Source organism: Pempheris klunzingeri, chromosome 17, assembly GCF_042242105.1.
Source record: "Pempheris klunzingeri isolate RE-2024b chromosome 17, fPemKlu1.hap1, whole genome shotgun sequence".
NCBI lineage: Eukaryota > Metazoa > Chordata > Actinopteri > Acropomatiformes > Pempheridae > Pempheris > Pempheris klunzingeri.
This window is the reverse complement of record NC_092028.1, coordinates 6,188,888-6,206,893: the sequence shown is the minus strand read 5'-3', so window position 1 is coordinate 6,206,893 and position 18,006 is coordinate 6,188,888. Positions and strand designations below refer to the sequence as shown.

General features: G+C 40.4%; 2 protein-coding genes across 3 annotated transcripts; one reads left to right on the top strand and one right to left on the bottom strand.

Annotated features, from left to right (window-relative positions):
- Positions 1–3,620: 3,620 nt before the first annotated feature.
- Positions 3,621–10,785, top strand: rcn3 (reticulocalbin 3, EF-hand calcium binding domain). Of its 2 annotated transcripts, none has more exons than XM_070847858.1 (7): positions 3,621–3,957; positions 4,182–4,375; positions 4,890–5,062; positions 5,475–5,535; positions 5,629–5,720; positions 6,054–6,161; positions 10,678–10,785. In XM_070847858.1, exons 1-7 carry the CDS (start codon positions 3,740–3,742, stop codon positions 10,783–10,785), a joined length of 954 nt encoding a protein of 317 aa, XP_070703959.1. In that variant the 5' UTR covers positions 3,621–3,739. The 2 variants fall into 2 exon arrangements, with proteins under 2 accessions (XP_070703959.1, XP_070703958.1); XM_070847857.1 differs by lacking the exon at positions 10,678–10,785 and adding an exon at positions 7,287–7,999.
- On the bottom strand, positions 10,622–16,822 carry nosip (nitric oxide synthase interacting protein). The gene is made up of 10 exons (XM_070847859.1): positions 16,752–16,822; positions 16,444–16,549; positions 15,963–16,068; positions 15,782–15,863; positions 14,913–15,048; positions 13,827–13,978; positions 12,783–12,899; positions 12,387–12,457; positions 12,178–12,286; positions 10,622–11,730 (listed from the first exon to the last, which is right to left on the bottom strand). The coding sequence occupies exons 2-10, from the start codon at positions 16,511–16,513 to the stop codon at positions 11,659–11,661; spliced, it is 915 nt and encodes a 304-aa protein (XP_070703960.1). The 5' UTR covers positions 16,514–16,549; positions 16,752–16,822; the 3' UTR covers positions 10,622–11,658.
- Positions 16,823–18,006: the final 1,184 nt, after the last annotated feature.

The following is an 18,006-nucleotide window of genomic DNA, read 5'->3' as shown; positions in this document are numbered from 1 at the left end:
CATTTCAACAATATCAATCTCCTAGCCAATAGAGTCGTAAATGCTATCAAGTCCATACTAGAAGAAGAGAGGTTCATCTGACAGGGCAACACACCAAACAAAGCAGTAAGCATATTAGGAGTAACACTTCTCCCGGTGACCTTAGATAATGTGTCAAAGATTTCAGACCCAAATCTTTTCAAAGAGGGACTTCATGACATATTTCTTATCCCAAGTTCCTCACTGTCGTCTGGTCACACCACCAAAAGGGTAGTCAATGCAAATCAAGGATTTGGTTCCTGGATCAAGGAACACCAGGAAAAGAAGAAAGAAAAATGTTAAGAAGAGATGTAAATGGCATAATTGATTCTGCTGACCTGATTTCCATAGCCTCAGGGCTCAGACTGCAAATGCTCTGTCAAGTCTCTTTTTCAGCCGTGCCTATTGAATAGTAAAAGTGGAAGACATGGTGGATGGAGCATGAATATCAATATTGTCCAAACACTACAAAATAGGGCAGAAACTAACCCACAGATGGTTATCACATTATGTTAATGATCTGCTCTTCTTGAGGGCACTGACAGGAATAATGTTGCTATTAGAATGAATATTAAATAGAATAAATATCAAACATGGCATTTTATCATTTTCAGAGATATGCTCCATCCTTTAAAACATTATCAGACATAAACAAAAAATAATAGGTCTCTTTATGTCCAGCAGAGAAAGCTCAATGTAATGTCTCTGTACTACCTAAATGTGAGTTATTTACTGTCATCTGATTGTACCTGCAATACTGAATTGCCTCTGATCTGGGTAATAAATAAATATTGATCAGAGCAATCACAAACGATTAACGGTGTACACGGTCAGGCTGGTAGTGTGGTAATGCAATAAATGGTGAGGGGCGAAAAATAACTAAGTAAGTAAATTGCTCCAATACTGCATTTAAGTCAAAATTAGAGATACTTTACCTCAATATTTACATGTTCTGCTACTTTATATTTCTACTTCACATTTTAGAGGGAAATTCTGTACTTTTTACTCCACAACATTTATCTGGCAGGTTTAGTTTGTCTTACTTTCAAAGTAACAATAAAAAATGGAATTAATAAATAAATTAATATATTTTATCATCAAGGCTTTCTTTGGTCCCCATGTTGAAATTAAGCTCCATATTACCAGCTGCAACATTAAAGTGATGAACAATAATCAATCAATCAATCAATACTTATAATCCAATAATTTTGTTCTGAAATGGGCCATTTTGCATGATGCGTACTAGTTTTTCAGTCAGATGTGAGCTTTTTTTTCAATCAAAAGAATAAAGAATATAACCAAAAATACTCTATATGTACCGTCTCTGCAACAACTACTTACCAACTTAGACATGTTGCTGTGGCTGTTAGTGGTGGGCGATACTGGGAATTTTGGTATCCATCCAATACCAAGTAAATACCGGAATAGTATCGCCGATACCGATACTTTTTACTTGAAATGTCAAATGTGATTTTGCCTTGAGTTAGTTGATTATGATTATGATTATGATTATGGTAAAACACAGCACAAAGATTTTAGGCAATGAAAATGCTTTTTATTAACTAACTACAACAATAGAAAAAAATGTAACAGTATAAAAATAATAAAATAATTCTTCTTGATTAAGATGATTAAGTCTGTAACTGTAATCTGCATATAGCCTAAATAGGAACACTATTTTTCCTTCAACAGTTAACACAAAAGGGTTATTATATTCAGCCATATTCATATTTCAGGTTTGAGGTATAGAGCCTATCTTTATATGGCTAGCTATATTTTTGGGTTCCAGTAAAACAATTGAGATTTTTTTCAACTGGCTGAATACATGATAACAATTTAACCAGTCTGCTAAAACTGATCAATGACCAATTACACTGTGAAAAACAGATTACCTGGATATTCTTGATTTTTTGGCTGGGAGCTCTGTCTCTGTATCGGGACCCCCCCGCCCCCCCTCCTTCCTCAACTAGACTTGCAGCTCGGAGCTCTCTCGAGGGTGAGCTGCTTTTATGTGTTTATGTAAGTTTGTTGTGTTTCCACAGTGGCGGATCACTTTATTGCACACATTACATTTGTCAGTGTCCTTTTCCGCCTTAGTAAAAAAAGTCCACACCGCGCTGTTTGCACAGAGAAGCGGCGCTCTGAGGAAATTCGAGTAAATTGCTGGACGACAGAAGAGAAACTGCAGTATCGATCTCATCACGCTAGTATCGATCCGATACCAATACTCACCTTGGTATCGATACTATCGATATTTAGATCGATACGCCCACCCCTAGTGGCTGCTGTGCGTCATCGTTATGTGTCTACGTGCCCGCCATATTGGGAGGGTTTGATACGTGTTGAGATGCAGACTTCACTATAAAATCGACTCTTACTCGCTCAATTTTGACTCAATTTGCATGAAATTTGATGAAGGTTTGTCAGGAACGTGAGAAACTAATCATGATGCAGGTTACATGTTATATGTTGTCTCAGTGCAAGGCTATTTGCAAGGTTAATATTTTGGCATAGAGCTGATTAGATTCACTCCCAGAAACTGAATTTAATTCAAACAGCCAGTATCGTGTTCAATTTGTCGCATTTATTACAAACCAAATGTAATGAAAATCGGTCCACAATTAGACGAGATAAGTGCATCTCTCAATTCACATACTGGGGGATCTTGACCTCCCCAATGTGGCGGCCGCGCAGGCGCAGGTCACATGAACTAGCGCGATAAGTACATTCCTACTTCCACTCTTGCTTCTGTCAGGACGGAAGTGTAACGTGACCATAACTTAATTATTCCAGCCATAATGTGGTACACTTTTGCGTGACAACGTGGCGGTTAAAAGCCAATAAGAACTTGCCATTTACTTTGTCCTACTTTTTATTGGTTAGAGTCCCCTTCAGGGCCTTGGTGATTGGATAACTGAACAGCATGGCCCGCCCCCTTGCCGCCGATATTTAAAGGTACATAGTGCCAACGCGGACAGAGCTGCTGTTCACACACACACAGGGAGGATCTGCTTAGACACACGTAAGTGCAGTTTTTTTCTTAGTTCCAAAAAGTTAGATTAAAGAACAATGGTTGCATTATTTCTTTAAGCTTTTTTGGCCCAGCTGTTAAATAGTGCATAAAGCTGACAGAGTCACTGTCAGTGGAATGGTCCCTGCCTCTCTCACAAGACATCTAGGTGTTCCTCAAGGATGTGCTCTTGCTTCTGTACTATTCTTGCTATGCTTGTATTTGAATTTATGCAGAATTTTAACAGCAGGATGTTTGTTAGTTGAAGTACATTGATGACCTGGTCTTTAATGGCCTTTCATGCAAACAGCATATGTGGACAGTTGCAAAATGACCACACTGGATATTAATGTGGGTGAGACTAAAGAAGTGATTCCTTGTGCCAAGCAGGATTTCTTAACAGGGTCCTCTGTAGTTTATCATGTTAAAGTTGTAGTCTTTTATTCCAAGTACTGCAATCAGCATTGGAAATGTCAAAATCTGAGCTGTGCAATTTATGTCATAATGTCTTATGCTTTTAGTATTTTATTTATACTATATATTTTATATATACCACATTTGTTTTGTGCTGCTTGTGAGCAAAAGCCAAATTATCACCAAGTTATTCTATTCTGTACAGAGTTTGTAGTTTGTAGGTGATGTAATAATGTACTAAAATGTTAAAGAATCAAGCATAATAACTTGTTGTCCAACCCCCGCCCCCAGTCAATTATGATGATGCTAAATTTATTAGCATCCCTCTGCGTCCTGGCTGTTGTTGCCTTTGCTGTACCTGCTCAGGAGAAACGCATCCATCACCACTCTGACCTGAGTGATCACGCCCACGATGATGCTCACGGCTTCCAGTTCGACCATGAGGCCTTCCTGGGCAAGGAAGAGGCCAAGACCTTTGACCAGCTGACCCCCGAGGAGAGCAAAGACAAATTAGCGTAGGTGTTCCTGACCCTCAGCATACTCTTCCCAAACTGCCTTAGCAGCTCATGAAATCACTGCTTCAATGTATATTATTAATCAGGTTTTTATTTAGTTTTTTGTACTGAAAACATGTTTTTGGGGCGTGTGGAGGTCAGAATTGAGGTTCTATTTCCAAAAGCATGGAAGGAGCAGATGATTTCAGTCAACTTTATCCATAACTTTAACTCTCTTCTCACAGGAAGATTGTGGACCGCATTGACACTGACAAGGATGGCTACGTCAGCCACGTGGAGCTGCACTATTGGATTAAACACAGGCAGAGGAGGTACATTGAGGAGAATGTGAACAAACACTGGAACGACTATGACAAGAACCAAGACGGCAAGATAGCATGGGAGGAGTACAAAAACACCACCTACGGCTACTATCTGGGTAATTCTATCAAAGATCTGTCTCCATTCTAACTTGTTGAACTCTTTCTTCTCCCTGTCTCCTTCTTTACTACTTCTAATCTCTTCCTTTACCATCTCTTTCCTTTTTTACCTCCTCAGGCTCATCAGGCATGATGACAAAATAAACATTCTGCCAATTGCCCCAAAGTATACAGTATGTCCATCGTTCCCTTTTGTGAACTATAGCTGGAGTCCCTCCCAGCACCCACTGGGAGACAGGCAGGGTAAACCTTAGCTGGCTGACACCCGCAGGGAATGGATGACAAATCGAGTCACATTTATGGGCACATATTGTGTGATCTTCATCAGCAGATGGTGTTTGCTCAGTTATCATGGTTATTCAGATTTCCATTTTTCACATTTTTGCACTTTGATAATGATCATTAAAGAAAAAAGACCACTTTAGGAATAGATTTGTATGGGCTTCGACAGATGAATTAACCACCCAGAGATGCATCTGTACAGAAATATGAAAACTGAAGCTTTCTTTTCAGGTGAGCAGTTTGATGACGTTGCAGACCAGGCCACCTATAAGTCCATGCTCACTCGGGACGAAAAGCGCTTCAAGGCAGCCGACAGAGATCAGGATAGTATTGCCACGCGGGAGGAGTTCACCGCCTTCCTTCACCCCGAGGAGTTTGATTACATGAGAGATACGGTAGTGCAGGTAGAGTCAACTCTCCATTGTTTTCAATGTGATCACGACTGCAGCTGTGTGATCGAGGTTTGCGATGGCAGCAAGGAGAGGGAGAACTACTGCTGCTCTGGCAAATGCACATGGCTCTTTGCAGCTTCTTTCGAAATTTAGGATTTTAACTTGCAGCATTACCTCACCGTGTGACTATGGCAACCACAGAAACCAGAGCAAGGGAAATGATACTGGCCAACATATTTCAGAAGCATGAAAACATGTTTTCAGCCGCTGTTTGCACACAGCCTTTCTGCCCATTGCCCTCTCCTCCTCATGAAGAGCTATTAATGTTCAAAAACCTTTTTAAGAACATTTTTTATCAATGCATTAACTTGTGTATAGCAGCAGGAGCGGACTACTATCCAAACTAACTAATTTTCTCATATAGGAAACTATGGAAGACATTGATAAGAACGGGGATGGCAGGATCAACATCGATGAATACATTGGTAGGTGACTCCGATTTTTTCTTCCTCCTCCACTCCAAACTTGTTAGCAACCTGTTCTAAATGTGTGTGTGTGCGTGCACTACTTCTGCGCAGGTGACATGTTCACGCCAGAGCCTGGGGAGAGTGAGCCTGACTGGGTCCAGACAGAGAAGAAACATTTCTTAGAGGTCAGAGATGCCAACAAGGTAAAAGCTGCTCAGATATTCACATAATTATTGATTAATCATTTCGGTTGCTTCAGGTTCAGGCTTGAGAAAGGCTTGGACATGTGGGGTTACTGTAGCTTGTAGCTATGCAATGATTAATGATTATTTACGCAGGTGGGATTCTAAGCAAGACCCTTGTCTCATTGTTTTCAGATTGATTATAGCTGCTTGAAACTATTGTAGTCAAAGTAAAAGGGGCCACTTTATTCTTCCTGAGCTTCTGCTTTCACATGTTGAGTGGACTTAGTGACAGCAGTGCGCCTGTTCTTACAGTTTGTTACTTCCTCAGTAATGCAGTTGTGTGTTGTACAGGATGGCTACCTGGATGCCAGTGAGGTGGCCCACTGGATTTTGCCAGGAGAGGTCGACCATGCCGACAATGAAGCCAAACACTTGATCCATGAGACAGACACAAACAAGGTAGACCTACCACTGGTCAAACCAACTGAACCACACTTCCACATTGGCCACTTTTCAAATACCAGATACCAGATGTTTTTACATTGATTTTCACAGACAATAAAACCAGAGCAGAACAGTAAGTCCAATACATTTAGTAATGAATTATATTTATTAAGAACTTACATTTTCAGAATGTGGTAATGTAGCTATAAGTAAGGGGTATTTTGAAAACTCTACTTGATAGTACATTCCAATATGCTCCAACAGTCGACAAATATGGGCATTAGAAAATTTATGTTCTCTGCATTAAAATGTTTTCAGCTGAGTTTGATATGATGAATATAAAAACTGTCTTTAAATGTACCAATAAGGCACTTTTTAGTCTCCCCTTGCAAATACAACACCATGCACCGTAACTGTCACTAAGTATATAAACTTTAAGGATGGTTATATTCTTTATCTGTCTTATTGAAGACAAATCCTTTATGCAGAGCCAAACAATGTGGTAAGACTACACCGAGTTGCAATTGTAATAGGTACTTCTTGCAAAATCGAATGCAGTCCAATACCTCAGCCCTGCAATATCTCTATAAAGCTCATATTCATTTTTGTTGAGGTGTTATTAATCCTGAAATTGCAGCGTTTCAGAAGCGAAATCACATATCACAGACTACATGAGAAACAAGAAATGAAAAGCATTAAAACGCAGAAGTACTAAACAGCAACTATAAAAAAACAAAAACAAAAACCATGAATAGAGACTAAACTAAAACGAGGGCCATCCTCCACGCTACAGTATAATATGTGATGAATATGTACACTGTACAAACTAAAGTATATGTATACTGTTCATACTGTCAACTACACATGCCTCTGCACAGCAATGTAATTAATTTAATAAGCAGTATAAGTTGGATAGGCGCAGGTTTAGAGAGAGCTAGCTCAGAAGTGTGCTGATGGGCAGGCTGTCCAGTAACATGGTGGAAATAATTGGGGTAATTGTGGGTTAATTCCTAACAAACTTCTCTCTGTGTCTTGCTCTCTCTTATCCCTATTTTTCATCACCCCATGTACCCCCCCCCCCCCTTTCTTTCAATCATAAACCACTAAACCAATGTTGGATGGAATCTGGTCATCAAACAGGACGAGAAAATAACCAAGAAGGAGATTCTGGCCAACTGGAATATGTTTGTGGGCAGCCAAGCGACCAATTACGGAGAAGATTTAACGAAGAGACATGATGAACTTTGATGAGCCATCCAAAGCTCATTCCAGTTTATATTTCACTATTATGGAGAATTCTGTTACAGTCGGTTTGGGGTGGGGGTGGGGGTGTAAAGTCAGTGAGGGGTGTGGTTCTTACTCTGGGTTCCACTATAATCAAGGGTATAATCATGGACTCTGTATGCACATACACACAGACATACTAACTAACACCATTCAGATTCAGCATTGACTCACATACTGTGTATGTGAATACAGATAATACTGATTCTACACACACAGTTGTCTTTGTTTTATTTAAATATCCATTTGGTTTTTTGACTGAGATGCATGTCCTCATAGATAACATGTTGTTGTCCACTGTGCATCTCCAAAACATCAAAATTGCAAACTAACAAAACTGTGGATAATGTCCAACATGCACTGACACACAATGCTCCTTTTTATGAGCATAAAAAGTTAACAACACATGGGGAGGCAATTGTTCTTATAATATTATCTTATATAATAAGCCAACATTGGGGATACAGACATGGTCATATACAGTATCTCAGAAAAACATTTGAGAACATTTGCTGTCAAGTGTATGAAATGTGCATTTGGAAAAAAGGAGAGTTGGTGACTGTCTTTTTGGGGTTTGACTATCAAATAAAGTTGTTTTTTTCTACAAGTTATTTTTGCACTAACCACTCTTGAAACTTCAGTTAAAGTACCTTATTTTTTCAACACTATAGCTGTCTACTTCAGAGAGTTGTTACCACATTACATATAGTTTGAAGGTGTTGGTGTTAAAGCAGTGGTAGGGCTGCATGGTAAATGTTATATTAATATTTATCTAATGAAAGTTGTTCCAGTGGAGAGCCCTGAGGAGCTCTCAGTATGGGCAACACAGAGGAAAGTAAAGCACTGTTCATATGCACATACTACCCTCACTGTATGAGTATCTTTAATGGGGTCCTGCATTACTATGTAACCTAATGTAACATAACATAATCATCTTGTAGAGAGACCCTGTGTCTACATATACTGCTCAAAAAAATGCAGCGACTACTTAGATCACACATCGGATTTTGATGAAAACTAAATATTCAAAATCAAAATCTTTCCGTCATGTAATTTGTTGAGAACAAAATCACAAAACAACGGTCAATGGAAACCAAAGCACACCGGAAATCAAAGTAAAAAAATCACAGGCTGATCCTACTTGCATGAACTTCATCACAGCAGCTCATAATGTGACTCAGTTGTGTGTGTATGGCCCCCCATGTGCCTGGATGCACTCCAGACAACGTCTGGGCTCCTGATGAGACGGCGGCTGCTGTCCTAGGGGATCTCCTCCCAGACTTGGATCAGGGCCTCAGTGAGCTTCTGGACAGACTGTGGTGCTACTTGGTGCACCGATACATGACGTCCCACAGGTTCTCAACTGGATTCAGGTCTGGGGAGGGCCAGTCAATGTCATCAATGCCTTTGTCATCCAGGAACAGCCTACACACATGCATTATCCTGCACCAGGAGGAACCCAGGGCTCACTGCACCAGCATAAGGCCTGACACTGGCTCTGAGGAGTTCATCCCGGTACCTAACAGCAGTCAGGGTTGGCAAGCATGTGGAGGTCTGTGTGACCCTCCAAGGATAGGCCTCCCCAGACCATCCCTGACACACTGCCAAACCAGTCATGACATTGCAGGCAGCACAACGTTGATCACTCCTTCACGTCTGTCACATGTGCTTCACAGCGTATCTGTGAAGAGAACGGGGTGTCAATGGCAGACCTGCCAATTCTGGTGTTCTCTGGTAAATGCCAGTCGAGTTTCACGGTGCTGGGCTGTGAGCACACAGCCATGTGGAAGTATGGATGTGCCATCCTGGAGGAGCTGGACTACCTGTACAACCTTGAATGGGCTGCAGGTACCAGAAGTGACAAGGACACTAGTAAAATGCTAAACCAGAGAAGAATCAGTCAGGAAGGATGAGGAGGGAGCGACTGTCTGTGGCCACCACCTGCAAAACCTTTCCCTTTCTGGGGGCTGTCTTGCTGTTTCCTCTCCAGTGCACCTGTTGTCACTTTCATTTGCACCAAAACTGATGAAGTTGATTCACAATCGCTTAGCTTCCTCACTGGACAGATTGATATCCCTGAGGTTTAGCTGACTTGGTGTTATACTGTGTCTCCATACTTGATGGAAATGTAGAGGCAAAATTGACCCAACAGTAATTATTTGATTAGAACAGATATCATTATTATTATTATTATTTGGATCAAGTGAACTTCATCCAACAAAAGCTGCTGACACCCTAGGGCGTACAGGAAGATCCCAATTCTGCCTCTAAATAAGAACCTGAATCAGTAGAATCTGTAAAGCACGTTTGTAATGTCAAACATGTACTAAGTAGGGAAACATGCACTCATGTCCTTAGGTGGATTCAATAAAGTTATTATCATTAGTAATACTAGCAGAGGTACTAGTAGTATTACTTTATTAACTCAGGCTCATGAAATTCTCAGTGTCCCAAAGCAGGTTTGAGTAAGAGTGCCACTTGTGTTCCAATGGTTTGATATTATACTTACATGTGATAGAAGTATAAAATGGTAAATATCTGTACAGCAGATATCCTAACATTTAGTCCCAGGCTCCAAAAACAGTAGAGGCCACTTGACAGCATGCTCCAACCCTCCTGTGTCGCATATGTAGTTTTCACATCTCCTTCTAGAAATTACATTGAAATTCATTGAAAATAGGGAAACAACCACGCTGTTAATTCAACTGTGCCATGCCTTCAAACTGGTTCATTTATTGTGGTTTGCTTTCTTGAGTGACCTATTAGTGAATTCCATGTGTAAGAAAGGTTAAATGTGTCTTACAAAAGCAGAGAGATGCATTCTGTAATACTTTGTGTATTCTGTTCACATCAAACCCATAGATTTAATGCAGCTGTCCATTATTTGGAGAGTATCCATATTGTGAGGAGGTCATTTTCACAGACACAGAAGGCTGGTGGTAAAGCTCACTACCTAATGTATAATTCAGTATATTTTCTTCCCATAGTTGATGAAAAAATACAGTGATGGTAGATTATGACCTCTCAGACAGTTCATGTGATTACACACTGTAAAGATGTCTAGGTAAAACTGTTAATGGTATAAACCGAGGGGGTTGTATGTGCCAATTTAGGGAAACAGCATATAACTGAGGGATGTGCATACAAAGTAGCTCCACACACAAAAAAATAGTCAGAGGTTATGTTTCATATCATATATACAAACTGTATTTATTTCCATGTTTCTGTTTTCTACTCTACATGTCAGGATGGCCGTCTGACACTGTCCGAGCTGCTTGACAACATGGACTACATTAAGACAAGCACCATCACAGACTATGGAGGCATGAGAGTGGACGGCCATGATGAGCTGTGAAAAAGGAAGAACTGTATTTTTCAGGACATTTTTTGCAAATGTGTGCTGTTTTGAAAAAACGGGGAAGATAACTTCTCAAGCAGAACGGTCAATTATGAACTGGCTAACACGAGTTTTAAAATGTAATTACTTGACTTAATTAGAATTTTGCCTGACACTGCATATGGATACTGATTCTATCTCAAACTCTGAAAATACAACCAGTGGTAAAGTGATGCTTAACATCTAACATCATGACTACTTTGCTTGTTGTCCAAACATTTTTTTATTACTGTGATAAATGCAGTCAAAGGTGTGGAATGAATCTCAAATACATTCTCTCTTTCTCACACACACACACACTGCAGTAAAATGGAAAGTCTGTCTGAAACATGGAGTCCTCACCGATCTGAACTTAATTAAATCAAATGAAAGGGGTCACATTTATCTTATCATAAGGGTATAAAATTTCAAGAGGCTTTATAAGGCTGCAAATTCTGTAAAACCAATCCTGTGGCCCTGAAATTGAATTTATGTTTTCATACATTTTGCACATGGCAATGAATGACAGATCAATCCATTTGATTCAACTCTTATGCAGAGCCTTAAAATGAGCACAATGTTTCTGCCAATAATCAGCTCTGCAGAAAGAATGAAAGGAAAGATTCTGTCTTATAGACAGCTGGGGAAACAGGAACATTTTTAGTATTTCACATAACTGACAAAACATCTATGACAAAGTAATTACATTAAATGCCAATTACCTACAGGCATAATAAAAATGCCATTAAACAACAAAATAAAAAGGAGGTTGTTGACAAGATATCACCCTTTTACAAAAATGCAGTTAAATCATAGTGACAACGCTGTGCAGTCCTCACATCCTCCATTGTCTCACACTTGCATCACTGGACGAGCCTCTTTGGCACGGAGGTCAACCCCTGAGGCTGCAAAGCCAGTTCCACCCTGCCAGCATACAAGACAGACCATCAGCACCATCTTAACGGTGTGTGTGTGACGATTTCACAGCGAGTACAGATTCAGTTTGGAGACATTTATGAGGCTAAAAACATTGGTAAACCCTGTTCTAGCATCAGGAAGTAAAAGACCCAGAACAGCTTGTTACTCTAAATGGGCATTCAGACAGTGAGCCATTACAGCTGTGTCTGCCAGCAGGCAAGTAGTGGACACCAACAAGGGGGCAACTCTCCTACCACTGCTGCCATTTTGTCTACTTCAGCTACAATGGAGGCAGCAGCCTTTGCTGTCTGAAAGCACCTTTACTTGCTGTCCTTACTTGGGAAATTATTAAATCCAGTGTAAAAAAAATTTTGTTTTCATGAAATTCAAATTCATGAAACAAACTAAAATCATAGAGAATCTTGATTTGTATGGACATTATCCACCACTTACCCTCTGCAGTGGTATGATGTCTCTGTCAGACAGTTTGTCTCCACTCACAGGGTCAGTCATGTCCTTCCTGATCAACTTCTCTACACATTCCTGAGTCACCACGCTACCCCTGAAGGGAGGACAAAGAGTGTGTCAGTTATTACTCAGAGTCCTAGCAGGGTATACTTAACGTCTGAATGTCAGAGAGGGTTAGACATGTTGGCACTCACGAGGGTCGCAGAACAGCACAGGGAACGCTGTTGCCCAGGACGTCTCTGGTTACTGCACATACATACCTGTCCTGAGAGAGGGGACAGAATGATATCATGCTACTAATAATGCAGAGGAAAAAGGTCTGTTCAAAACACAGAGAAGATTTGTGCAGGATATTAAGTTGTTCTTGTATATACTCAAGAACGGAGTGGAGGACAACCATTAACTAAACCTTTCCCCTTCCCTGCTTCAAATAAATAGGAACGTTATCAAGCTTCTGCAGAACTTGATGACAAGCTGATCATTTGAATCAGGTGTTTTGGAGCAGGAAAACATCCATACCATGCAGGACACTGGGCCTTCAGGACCAGCTCTAAGCTTTTATGGACTACAAGGTGTTAAAGTAAACTGACCTGGTGGTTGAGCAGGGCCACTCGGTCTAGGCTCGAGTCCAGTGGGGTGAAGCGGACTGTGATAAGCTCATTCATCTTAATTGGTCGTCCTGACATGGGACATAACACAGTCTTACTCTGACAGACACAAGGAAAGGAGAGAAAGGGGGAGTCAGTCTGGCAGCAGAGAACAGTAACAGCTAAAGAGGCTTTGATCTTTGGATCCGGGTCAGCCTGACATAGAGTATCATGACACATCATCATTTAAAACAAACTGGTGAACCTAAAGAGAGGTCAGGCTGAACCCATTTCATTCTGGCACAGGAGGAAAAAAAAAACTCTTGTATTTCTTTAAACCAATCACAATTGTCTTGTGCAGCCCAGGAAAATTGCACAACAGTGTTGGGGGGGAAACTTTTGCATGTAGGGAGTCAAACCCTTTCAATAACAATACATTTCTGCAAAAGAAAATGCCCTGGTGTCCTAGAGGTGAAGCCTGCCTGTATCTAACTCTAACTTCAGACAAACCACAGATCACTTAATACTGCGTGTAGTTCTTGTAGAATGTTTTTGCACTGATATTGCAGAAGCTTGAATGAGGTGAAACACACTCCAATAACTTGTGAACACACCTTTGAAAAGCCAAGACTCCGTCCACAAGCCTTTCATGCCATTTTCTAACCATCATCAATTGGAGTTTATTTGGCACATCTTGTAACTGGCAGTGGGATATGCCGCTGACAAGTTACCGATCTATTCTTCTGATATCGTTTTAATAACCGTATCAAGTTATGTTTGCCTCTCAGTAAAGGATGTTGTTGTTTCACGTACGGAGGAACATGTTAAGGGAGTGCATGTCTGAAAAAGGGTTAAACTTCCTGAGAAATGACGTAACCAACCTGCTGCTGGCAAAGACATTAGAGCGCTGAATTACAGTATTTTATATGAATTAAGTCCCCTATTACAAACATTGAAAGATGAAAATTGTGCTAACAAAGAATTAGTGAACAACTATGTGTTCAGCAACTGCCCTGACCTAACATGGCAGTAGGAGATGTCACTCACTGGTTTCTTGATTAGGGTGGCCTTGGCCTCTGGTGTCAGAGAAGGAATCCAAAAACTAGGCAGGCTCTGGCTGGACGTGCCCGCTGAAGCAGCAGTGGATGATTCTGCTGAGCTGTTGTCTGTCCTGCCCTTCTCTTTTCCGTTGTCCTGCCCTGAGGGAGAAAACTGTTTTCACCGTTTTGCACTGCAGAAATTTAGTAGTAGTCCCTCAATCTGAAGTTTGATCCCCAGCTCCTATGGGTCAACATGTCGAAGTCCTTGGGCAAGACACTGAACCCCAACTTGCTCCTGAAGCATGGCTTCAGTGTGTGAATGAGTATGAAAGAATAGTCTCCTTCAAATTACATTCCTCCTGTATGAATGATGTGTGAATGGGTGAATGAGGATGTCATGTAAAGCGCTTTGAGTAGTTGAAATAACTAGAAAGGCACTATACAAATACAGACCATTTACCATTTAGTATCACAAATACATTTTCTAATAATGGCTGGAAGCATGAGAAACTTAAACCAATTAATGAACAAGGAGAAGATGGAGACATGTTTGCATGTAGTGCAGACACTGAATATAAAGGGCTTTGCTTAGGGGCGCCTCAGTTTGGTGGTCTGCAGATTTAGCCTTCCAATCACAAACCGCTTCTTTGACCTTTGCTCCACCAGCCTCAAATCTAATTTCATCTGCATGATAAAGTAATTGCTCTTTTAAAGAATTTGAGTACCAAAAAGAGGGCTTTTAGGAAAAAAGGTCTCTTGAGTGCATATGAAACTACCAGCAGCACATTTTAGTATTGATGAGGGAAAAAAACAATATAATATAGGTGATCACAGGGGGAGAGCAGCGGTTTATTGGCAGAGACTCAGAGGGACCAGCCTGTCCTCCTTATGTGTACTGCGATGCTCAGTTCAGGCGTTTCAGAGTGGGAGGTGATTGTTTACAATAAAGTCTTGCTAATGTAAATGTACTGTACACTGTGTCTGTTACTGTTTCAAAATATGCCACCTGCAGACATGACAGTTGGCTGAAAGTAGCCTCATCACTGAGTCAGAGGGCGTACAGAGATGTACTGCAGACACCATAGATACGTACCAGATGTGAATGGGTTGATGGGTTTGGACACAATGCTGTTCTCCCTGGTCTTAAACCTCTCCACCCTCTCTCTTTCCTCTGACTTGGACTCAAGTTGGCTGTTGCTCTTCTGCGCTTGTTTCTGCTTCTCATACGCCTTAAGAATTGGAGGAAGAAAACACAGATTGCTCATCTGACTTTTTGAAGTCTGACTTTTTCTGACTTTTAAGTGAGAATAGAGAATTTCCTTTAATTCTTCTACATTCAGCAAAAAAGGAACAATAGTTAAAAAACGAAAACTATTTTTCATCTATCAACACACACATTTCACTTTCAGGAATACTTTCTAGGACTAGATAGGACTTTCTGCTGCCTCAAACATCCTCTATGATTGATAATTTTTAATGCCAATACAGCCAAACACAAAGCTTAGGTGCCATCAATAATCTATATTCATGTTGATTTTAATCAGACTTAAGTCAGATGTAGCAATTGTAAAACTATTTTGTCAATGCAGGAGGTGGGGACTGACTGCTGGTCAACAGACAGTATTTGAGATGTGATAAAAATGCTATTTCATAGTCACTCTACAGTACCACAGAGATCAGTAGGAGACTGAACAGAGGTGAATGACACTCTTCAAAGTCACCAGCTGTGTGTGTTTTTGCCCAGTCACAGTCAGCTGTGAGGCAGCAAGGCGTTTTTAACTTTTTCTGTGATCGCACTCTTTTAAACGTCAATGCAGCCGATCATACAGCATTAAACTGTATTTATGTTAACTTTGTCACGCAACATTGTTTGCCAATTCATAAACTGGTTTGCATGGGTTTGAACACAAGTCATGAAATGGTGTAGTGTGGATGTGGTCTGAGTGGAAATGCAGGACTTACCTTCATTTTTTTGGCAATTTCTGTTTTTTGGTGCAGAATGTATTCAAGAATGGCCTGTTTTTCATATAAGTATCCATCTGGACTGAGGACAGAAACAACACATAAAGTCTTTATATATATGTGGTTACATGTTTAGGTTACAGAGTATGTTAGAGTGTGTGTGTTGGAGTGAGGTACATACGTCACCACAGGAATCTGACAGGGCTGCAGGGACAGGCAGCAGCAATCAAAGTCTTTGATCGCATCTTTTCCGAGTCGAATGCTCTGTGTTCCATAACCGGACGCCGCTGAGCAGGAGAAAGACAGATTATACTCGAAACGCTGTCTAAATCTGGTCATAAAAGAGGCCTCACTGACGAATGAAGCATTAATGTAGGGGCATCTTTATTTTCAGACTTGGTACTAGCATTCTAGATCCCCATCATCATCTCAACAAATGTCATCTGATTTAGATACCATAACTTCAACTCATCCAGCTGAAATACGCTACTAATTAAAGGGAACCACCGAAATCATTAGTCCGCAGAAACTTTTGACCCTGCTGGGCTCCCTTCGATGTCTTCTCCGTGTTTCAAGTTTACTGCTGCCAGTTTAAAGAGCAGCCTGTACTGTAATAGGGGTCAGAGTTGTGGAACAACCTCCTAGCCTCCCATGATTCTTACCTGTATCTTTCTTTTTCTCGTGGTAGGTGTAGACAGCTCCGGCCGTACAGTTCTTTCCATGGCGAGTCATTGTACTTCAGACTGTCTCCTAATGTAACCTAATAACCTAGAGGTGAGGGGAAAATGTTCATGTTGCTGTGAAGATTGATGCTAAGATGCTAACATTAGCTGCTAAACATAAACATACAAAGCACACGCAGAAATGTAATCATTGTATTCCGAAAAGGACACAGCAGGAAAAAACCAAAACGGGCTGTGACTAAAGAACAGGTCTATAATGAAATCATTACTAATGCTGCTTAAAATACCTTGAAAGAAATATGTGTTTAATAAGCACCAAAACTCATCCACTCGACAACTTCAACTTCTTCGTCTCCTGCTTCCGCTTCTTCTGCCTACCGCTTCCGCTTCCTTCTGTTCCTTCTTCTTCTTTTGGTTTCATGGTGAGTTGCAACCTTTACTTATATGATGCATACCGCCGCCTACTGCATCGGAGTACATAAAGGAAAATGAGTACTTAATGGTTAATTAGATTACAGAGAGAGGAAAAGAGAGAGAGAGAAAAAACCCAGCCCACTAAACTAAGATATAATTATAGATATAGATCTCATTCAAATATTCCACAACAACTTCCTGTGTGTCCTGTACCCCATGTCCTGTTGTTCCTAGGATAGCCACAGGGTTTCATTCTTTTCCTGCCTTGCCTATCTTTTGAGCTAGTCTTATCCTCTACTCCCCATATTTCTAACAGTGCATGAGCATATGTTACTCATGCTTGTAATGTTACATTCAGAATATTCATCTGATGTACTTTTTCTAAGCAGAAACAGTTTCAAATCTCAGTCTCTGTCTGTCACTGTTTTTTTTTCTGATCACACCATGTGTATGAAATGGTTTTCTGCACTTTGTAATATTTCTTCTACAACTACCCCTGTGTCCCTGTCATTTCCTCATTATTTCTTTCTTGAGGATTGCTTTAGCTCCTCCGTCACAGAGATTTCAGGTCTCAGGAGTAACCAGGGGGACATACTAATAAAAGTAGGGGATTCCTCTTATATTCCTCTGATTTCACTTTTTATCTTAGCCAAAGCTATTACTTTTGAAGATGCTGAATTCCCAGCATTCTTGAATTATACTCTGTGTACATTCTGCACACTCTGTAATAATAATAATAATATGTAAACATAAGTTTATTGCTTCATAGATATAAGGGATCTAATGGTACTTCTAAGGGTACTTCTACTAATTCAGCCTGGATTGCCTTACTCGGTGATGATTCTCAGCGCTTTGTTTTGCACTCTATCACTTCTGTTTAAATGCATCATGGCTGCAGCATCATACACAAAACAGCTGTAAAACAGCCATCAAAATCATTAGAGCTTTCTATATCAGTTCCACATTCTTGACCAGTTACTCTATAAATCAACAACCTTTTAGCATTTTGATTCTACCCTCTCATCATGTATTTTCCATGTACCCTTTTCATTCAACCAAATACCCAAGAGTTTAAAATAATCTTATCTTTCCATGGTTTGTCTGTATAACTTCAGGCTCTGTCTAATG